The 9,226-nt window shown below is 39.5% G+C and overlaps 1 protein-coding gene and 1 pseudogene across 1 annotated transcript; one reads left to right on the top strand and one right to left on the bottom strand.

The window, feature by feature from the left end:
* Nucleotides 1–817: 817 nt before the first annotated feature.
* Nucleotides 818–1,788, top strand: LOC116279907 (olfactory receptor 11L1-like; annotated as a pseudogene).
* Nucleotides 1,789–7,760: 5,972 nt separating this feature from the next.
* LOC116277952 (olfactory receptor 6E1-like) lies at nucleotides 7,761–8,714 on the bottom strand. The gene has a single exon (XM_031672676.2). The coding sequence runs from the start codon at nucleotides 8,712–8,714 to the stop codon at nucleotides 7,761–7,763; it is 954 nt and encodes a 317-aa protein (XP_031528536.2).
* Nucleotides 8,715–9,226: the final 512 nt, after the last annotated feature.

The following is a 9,226-nucleotide window of genomic DNA, read 5'->3' on the forward strand; positions in this document are numbered from 1 at the left end:
AGGGACTGCCGAATGGTTGCTCCGGGCATTAAGGACACGCGGGAGTTCATTGGTTGTGAGTTTAAAGTGGCTACGTTATGTGTTGTCTCCCACATTTTTTTACTGTGTGGCGGCTCATGTATGGTACATGGATGCTGACTTTTATCAGAACTGGGTTTGACAATGAATTAAGTGAAAGCAAAGGAGAGATTTATTGTTGAGTGTACACAGGAAGGAATGATTACAGTGGTTGAGTATGGCATCCAACTGACAAGAAAGGACAGCAATTGAGGTGCAGATTAGCTCAGCACAGGGCTTCACACACACCCACAGCCATACACACACGTGCACACAGAGAGCAGGTGATCCATTAATATTGTCTGAGAGGAGAGTGAATAAACCCTCATAGGAGTTATGCTGTGTCTGATTTTTTCAGACAAAGCGCACACACGAGAGAAGAAAGATATTTGCCTCCATATGTGCCTTTTCTCTTTTTTTTTTTAGCTTTATTGTGACTGTTGCTAAATTTGATTTCAATCAGAGTCCTTTTGGGCCTATGTCTTTGGTCCTGAGACCTCTTCTAGAATTTAGAGGACCCCACAAATGGAATTTGCTGAAGTTCTTTCCAAGCCCTAATTATCCACGTTTAGCTTCTGGTATCAAAATGTATTCTTTAAAAGCAAGATTAAATTCTGTATTCGCTTCTCTAAAATGTGGTACATAAATATCCAAATTAAGTTAAATATTAGTCTCTGAAGTTCCAAACACCCATAGTTATAAATATTTTTATGACTTGTGTACAGTACTTTTCCAAAATGTTTTCCGCCCTCCACAGGCAATGAAGTCCCCAAATGTGTCCACTGTTACTGAATTTCAGCTACTAGGATTCCAGAACCTTCTTGAGTGGCAGACCTTGCTCTTTGCGATCTTTTTATTCATCTACTTCCTCACGTCACAGGGAATATTGTCATTATTGCAGTGGTGAGCCAGGAGAAGCGACTGCACTCACCTATGTACACATTCCTCAAACACCTCTCCTTTCTGGAGATTGGGTACACATCCACCACTGTGCCCCTTCTCCTGGCCAACCTGCTCTCCCAGCGCCAAGCCATCTCCTTCCCGGCCTGTATAGCACAACTCTACTTCTTTGTGTTCTTCGGGGCTATCGAGTGCTTCCTTCTCGCCATGATGGCCTATGACAGATATCTGGCCATTTGTAGCCCACTGCACTACTGTTTCCTGATGAGTCCTGAGATCGGTACCAAGTTGGTGGCCATCTCCTGGCTGACAGGGCTTGGCACAGGATTTCTGCCCTCCCTGATGATTTCCAAGTTGGATTTTTGTGGACCCAACCAGATCAATCATTTCTTCTGTGACCTCCCACCCCTCATGCAGCTCTCATGTTCCAGCGTTTATATCACCGAGATGGTCATCTTTATCCTGTCAATTGCTGTGCTGTGCATTTGCTTTTTTCTTACACTTGTATCCTATGCTTTTATTGTGTCCTCCATATTGAGGATTCCTTCAGCCTCTGGCCGAATGAAGACCTTTTCCACGTGTGCCTCTCATTTGGCTGTTGTCACCATCTACTATGGAACCATGATCTCCATGTACATTCGCCCCAGTGCTCACCTGTCACCTGAAATCAACAAGATAATTTCCATCTTCTACACCGTGGTCACCCCATTGCTGAACCCTGTGATCTACAGCTTGAGGAACAAAGACTTCAAAGAGGCTGTTAGAAGAGCCATGAGAAGGAATCGTGGCATCTGTGGAGCAAGAGGGAAGGGAAGTTTCTTTGTTAGATAAAGAAGATCAACACAGAATACAAAGTGGATCAAGTTCAGGGATAAGTGAGTGGCAGGTTCAGAGCCTTCAAAGCTGAATGTCATCACCAGCACTACATTAAATCCCACAAATCATAAGAAAACAGCTTCTTCATGGCCCGTTGCCAGCAGTTGCTCAGAAGAAAAATTGCCTCTATCAAAACATTTTGGGGACACTTTTGCCCTGGACACTTTCTTTCACCATCTGATGGGAATCGGATTGTGTAATTCCAGGGCATAATGATTACATACACATTATTTTCAGATTCCTATTTCTGAGTTCATAAAGCCTGGATACAGAAAGTTAGGCATCTTTTAAGTATGGTTTAGAGACTGGCCTTGTAAACTCAGTTCTTGGTGCTATTTATGCTTGTTGAGTATCTGTGGAATGAATGAATGGAAAAAAGAAAAGATAAATGGTTTATGCGTTAACCTAAATCATCTTTTAGTGACAAGAATAAACAGGGACTTTTGAAGTGCCAAAGATTTAGTATAATAAATTCGAGTTTTTGTCATTGTTTACTGAAATTCTAGGAAAGGAAAGAAAGATGGAAGGGAGGGAGAGGAAGAGGGCATGGAGGATGGGGAGGGACAGGTAGAAAGAGAAGGAGAGGGAGAGGGGAAAAGACAAAAAGAAGGAAAGAAGGGAGGGAAGAAGGAAGAGAGAGAGGGATAAGGAAAGGAAACGGAAAGGAAAGGAAGGGAAGGGAGAGGAAAGGGAGGGAAAGAAAAATCCAGAGTACTGTATGCTCTTGTGAGCCCTGGGAGTCAAAGCTGCACATTAAAAGGCTTAAAACACTCATACTTTTTAAATGTAGCCACTATTAAGACCTCTACAAATCCTGCCTACTATTCCATTCCTTAATTCTACAAATATTTCCAATCCCATGGTGTATGCTAGCCCCCTTGCTGCAATCTGGGTTACTCAGGGAATGGCTGAGGAAGACGTTGCCTTAATGGAGCCTGCAGTCTTAAAGGAGAGAGGAATATGTCCTGAGTCATCAAAGGAATAATTGATTTCTTCATATCTCTTTATATTGCCTGTGAAATAAAAATGTACGCTTGTGCATGAACATAGAAAAATAAGGTCAAAATCAAAAAAGAAAGTTAACAAAACTTTCCATTTTTTTGTAGTGCTTTAACCTATGCTTCAAGGATAAGGAGAATAAGAATGGAAATAGTGGTCCAGGCAGAGAACACAGCATGAAACGTGGAAGCAGCCAGGGGAAGCCAGGGATGGAGGAATTAGATGAGTCTGGAGAGAAAGGCAAGAGCTAGTCCGTGCGGGTCATTAACAGTCCTGCAGGGTTTTGGATTTTGCACTGAGAACAATGATTAATTATCAAAAGGTATCCATTTGGAAATGACATGATATATTTTGCACTTGCAATTCTCCCTACTGTTTAGAGAAAAGACTGAAAGAGAGCAAAGATTTGCTAGAGCCATAGCAGTAATCCACAGGAAAGAAGAGATTGGTCTGGTCTAGATTTAATGATGCGACCCATCACAGGAAATGTCTCACAGGTGATGAGATCAGGAGTGGAAAACCGGGACCCATTTATTCCTGTGCAGTGGCACCAGTTTGTAGTCTCTTCACAGACTTGTGACGTGCTCCACATCTACCCCTGAGCTTCAGGGGCAGGTGCACTTTGACCCTTTAGCTCATAAAGTTTCTTCTCACCACATGTCCTTGGCTCTTTTAACCCTTCTCCTTCCAGCCCTCACGTTCACACTTCCTCCTGTAACTCGACTTGTGAGGACTGTTGTTGGTCCTTAGCATATCCATCAGTTTCAAATGTTGGGTAGAAGGAAAGTGATGCATTGGAAACCGAGATAAGACAGGAAATGGGTGATATAAACAGGAGAACGTCATCGGTCTGGACCTTGTGGACGAGTACCAAAAACAATCAAATGTCTACCTCGTAAACGTTTGTCTCTGATTAGTATATTGACTGTGCTTTATATTTAACCAGACTTCAGTTATCTTACCAAAAGCGCCTTTCTAATTTTAAACTTGATAGGTGCCTGGCTTTGCATGTAGGGAGGAAAAGATTACTGATTTACATATGAGAGACGTCCAAAAAAATAATGACAAGTGGATCCTTGGATGTATAGATCTGGAGCTCAGAGAAGTCACCTGACTGAAAGTTACAAATTAGAAAGTTTTCAACATATAGATCACATTTGAAAATATGGAAATAGATAAATTTCTCAGGAAGAGAGTAAAAACCAAAAAATAGTGAATGACAGAGCATGGAGGAATTTTAAAACATAATTTTTAAGAGAAGAACTTGAAAAGGGAATAGGAAAATCACAGAGATGGAAGGACGTTTGTGAGTTTGTTGCATAAATTCTAAGGGAAGAGAATGTTCTGGAAAGAAGAGGCATTGAGCAGGAAAGGTGAGGATTAAGACATTTTCCTCAAAGTTCTCAATACAGAGATAGGGCCCTGTTGTCCTGGGAAGGGCAGCATATTTGGACTGGGAAGAGAGTGTACACCAAACTGATTACAGCAGAGGAGGAACTAACTTCTAAGGAACTAAATTGAGTTGTGTGTGTGTTTCTCAGGGCAAAACAATTACCCTGAGAAATGCAATTGTGAAAGAATGAGATAAATAAATGTACCTATATTGGTGGAGTCATTGTACTTTTGTAAGATGTTAAGATCTTAGCATCCAATTAAGTTTGAATTCTTGTAGTAAGGGTCCACTAGTAAGCAAACATTTTAAGGAATGAGTATAGAATGTGATAACTGACAGCTTGAGGTTGAAAAGTAAGAGATCTGGGGACAAATGTGACATGTGGTGATACCAGCATTCAATAAGGAAAGCATTTTGATTTACCATGAGAGGCAGAAGGGAGAAAATCATTTTAATCAGAAGACGATTCAAAGAAATAAAGTTAGGACCTGTACGAATTCCCACCAGAGCACTCATTTGCTTTATGTTTCCCAGACAAAGTCAACAGCTCTTGTTTATCATAAAGAATGGAGGCTAAGGTTTGAAGAACGTGGTAAGGCATTCCAGACTCATTTTGTAAAATGGGACTGATAGCTGATGGAAGACAGATGGGCGGGTCTGTGAGCAGAAATGAGTGCCTGGTTGAAACGGGAGATCACCAATTTGTGACAGTGAGCTGCCTGTGTGTGCACTCTGCCTTGAGACCACTCAGCTGTTTAGCTCGGGCCCATATGGGGAAAGACAAGAGTCCCGTTAAGTGGGGTTTAGTTCTGTAGATGGAGCTGAAGACAAAGGCAAGGAAACAACGGACTTGGGACTCTCAGATTGTCAGCAAGAGAAACAAATATACAAGAAGGGAATAAAGCAAACATTGACTCGAAGTCCAAACTTAAAAAAAAAAAAGAAATGCAGTTGTAATAAGATTATTCGTACTGTGTGAATTAATAGGAAGTGATATATAGAAGTTTAGTGGCTTAAAATAGCAATGTAAGACAGGGTTTAGTTTTAGATCACCAAAAAAACAGCCAAAAGTATAAGAATAAGTGAGATAAATCAGATCATGAGAAGAAAGATGAGTTGGCCACAGGGCTGAGGGCAAGGATTCTGGGAGGAAAGAAAGTCATGATTCTAGTGTCGCCTGCACATGAAACGGAGTGGCCGGTAGGTTAGTGAACTGTCTCAATGAGGGGAGAGTGGGTTGTGTATTTCCTAAGCATGAGCCTTAAAGGATGTTTTTGTTTTGTTTGTTTGTTTTAAAAGGAGTGGAAGAACGGTATCCAGGGCAAAGCATTACATGGCAAGGAGTCTATCGTTCCACAGACTCACCCCGAATACAAGGGGTGGGAGACGTTAAATAATTCCACTTGAGAGAGTTAGGGCTCAGGTTCCATTCAGGCAAGGAAGAGGGGTAAGATTCATAAAGAAGTGATGGCTCAACAAGAAACATGAGTTCCAAAGGGAGGAATTCCTGTGACTGACCCAGAGCCATCAGAGCTTCTCAAGAACCCTCCTGGGGTGAGACGATCACATTTCTCTGAAAGTGTTACTCCAGCCTTGAGTGGAATCTGCCAGGTGAAATATCTCAGAGTCCCTGACTTTGATGAAAGTAGATTCAACACGTTTTACACTAAACACAATTTGATTCTCAGTTCCCTTTAAAACGGCCCCTAGACCGCTGTTATAAAGATAAAGGAGCCAAAATCACATGCTTGTTAATTACTTATGTTTATTCTCAGTTCAAGAGCTATGTGTTTTATATTTTAAGGAATCATTTCAGAAATTTGAGATTTCTTTGTCACAGCCTGGACCCAGAAAGTTGTATGGAAATATCAATAAAGTCTGTCGCTACTACTGAGAATAAATTTCTGCAATTCCATTTTACCAATGGAACCAAAAAATACATCATTTTTCTAATTGTTTAAAAAATAGAAGCATGTGATTGACTTGTATATTAAGTGTATAGATTGAAAAAGAATACCTTCACTCTGACATAAACATAACTTTTGTTTAAATATACCACCTTATTAGCAATTTAATAATCATAAAGAAAAGGACACATGCAAATAGAAGAAACAATCCATTTTTATTAAAATGATGGAAAATAGGCTTTATTAACTTTTTTTGTATTTACTCTCCTTTTTTTCTTTTTCAGTTTTATTAGGTAGAATTATTACAGTTTGCAATACACATTGTATTGTGTGTAAATACACATATACAGTATACTGCACTTTTTTTAGTTTACATATATGTACTGATCATTGTTTCTAAGAACAGATTAGAGCGTTAGCTTTTTAAACTTACATAGTTATCAAAGGAATAAAGCCATCTACAAATAAGAATCAACATAATATGATAATCCAGTCATAAAGGACAGTCAAATGTGCTTACACATGTTTAAGAAATCAATCATCTAAGTTATCAATAATAAGTAGTTCATTTGTGTCATTATTATTATTATATTTTAGATTCCTCATATAAATAATGTCACATGGCATTTTTCTTTCTCTTTCCGGCCCACTTCACTTAGAATGATGATCTTCAGGTCCATTCATATTGCTGCAAATGGCATTTTTGTTCTTTTTTATGGCTGAGTAGTGTTCCATTGTATATATGTACCATATCTTCTTACATCCAGTCATCTGTTTTGTTTTCATGTCTTGGCTGAAAGACTATGGCTGTCGTAAATAGTGCTGCATGAACCTTGGGGTGCACGTGTCTTTTTGAATTTTAGTTTTCTCCAGATATATACCCAGGAGAGGGATTGCTGGATCACATGATAAGTCTATTTTCAGCTTTTTAAGGAACCTCCATACTGTCCTCCATAGTGGCTACACCAATCTACACTCCTATCAACAGTGTAGGAGGATTCCCTTTTCTCCACACCCTCTCCAGCATCTGTCATTTGTAGACTTTTCAATGGTGGCCATTCTGGCTGATGTGAGGTGGTACCTCACTGTAGTTTTGATCTGCATTTCTCTGACAATTAACAATGCTGAGCAATTTTTTCTTGTGCCTATTGGCCATTTGTATGTCTTCATTGGAGAATTGCTTGTTTAGGTCTTCTGCCCATTTTGGGATTGGGAGAAAATATTTACAAATGATGCGACTGACAAGGGACTTATTTCCAAAATATACAAACAGCTCATTCACCTTAATATCAAAGAAACAAGTGACCCAATCCAAAAATGGGCAGAAGACCTAAACAAGCAATTCTCCAAATCATTAGATTGTATAAGAATTTTATTTTTAAAACACCAGAGGCACAGGAAAATAGAAATAATAATAATCACGTTATTTATATTTATCTACCTGTCAGTATGTGTATTACGAGTGTATTTTTAGACATAAGTTAATCACTATTAAGTGAACTTGGACAGGGATTAGAAATTAATGTATGTTTTACTAAATTTTTCCATTATGCAATAATATTAACTTTTAAATAGATACATGATAAAATAACTTTATTGCCAGATATGACATCTTTGCTGTAAAGATATCATTTTTGAGATCTTAAAGATCTTAAATTTGTTACCATGCCTACATATTTATTGAAGGTGTCCCTCAGGGAATCTTTAACTTTCTCATTTCGAAGACTGTAGGTAAAAGGATTCAGCATTGGTGTTACAATGGTATTTAGTACTGTGGCAAATTTGTTAACATTCATCGCATTGCCCTTTTTTGGACGGACGTAGATGAAGATGGAGCTTCCATAGTAAAGTGTTACGACTGTGATATGCGACACACAGGTGGAGAAAGCTTTCTGCCGTCCCTGGACAGAGGGAATTCTAAAGATTGTAATGATAATGTACGTGTAAGACAGTCCGGTCAGGAGCAAGGAACCCAGTAACAACACAGCAGAGGAGACAAAGTCAGCCAGTTCAGCCAGAGAGATATCCGCACAGACCAGCTTTAGCACAGGGGCACTGTCACAGAAAAAGTGATTGATTACATTTGGCCCACAAAAGGGCAGAGGAGCACTTAATATTGCTGATGCCAAAATTGACAAAAATGCACCCCCGTAAGATCCCAGAAGCAATGATACACATGTTTTCTTGCGTGTTAGTGGGTTGCAGATGGCAACGTACCGATCGAAGGACATGACAGCCAGGAGGAAGAATTCTGTGGATCCCAAGAGAAAGTAGAAGAAAGACTGTGCAAGGCACCCCATGAAGGATATTGCTTTGGTGAGAGAAAGTGTGTTGGCCAGCATCTTAGGCACCACTGTGGACATAATGGCAACCTCGAGAAAAGAAAGATTGGATACAAAGAAATACATGGGTGAATGCAGACGGTAGTCACCACACACCAAAAAGATAATCATGGTGTTGCCAATCAGAGACGTCACGTACATAAGCAGGAATGCAGAAGATAGAAGAATTTCTACTTCTTTTTCATTCTGAAATCCTAGAAGGATGAACTCAGTGACTGTGGTCTTGTTTATGTGATCCATAATGTTCTTACTTGCCCCTGGTATAATACAAAAGAGGAGGATATGATTCATTGTTTCATCTTAACTTTGGAAGTACCCTACCTATAGAAATTAAGTATATTTTATGGAATAATATTAACAAAGACAAATAGTTATTTTTCCAGTGTATAAACAGCTCCTGATATAAACTATGCAAGAGGTAAGAGGTCAAGTGTGACATTCACTCACAATAGTTGAATCAGATTGTCCCACAGTAGGAGTGTGACAACTGTCCTTTTGAAAGACTTGTGAACCTCCCCTCAGGGTAGGGAATCTAACAGTGAATTCAGCTCTTTGCAAGTCGTGTGAACAGGTAAGCAGAGTGTCCTTTGGGACAGATACATCCATTCAGATGCAAAGACATTTATTGAGAATGCTGGCAGACAGAATTGCAGTGGAGTCTAGGCATGTGCAAAAGGCTTTTTCGAGTTGATTTATTACAATTGAGAAGAAAAACATGTTAAAAAAAAACAACAACTAAACATGATTACGTA

This window comes from Vicugna pacos, chromosome 25 (genome assembly GCF_048564905.1).
Source record: "Vicugna pacos chromosome 25, VicPac4, whole genome shotgun sequence".
Lineage (NCBI taxonomy): Eukaryota > Metazoa > Chordata > Mammalia > Artiodactyla > Camelidae > Vicugna > Vicugna pacos.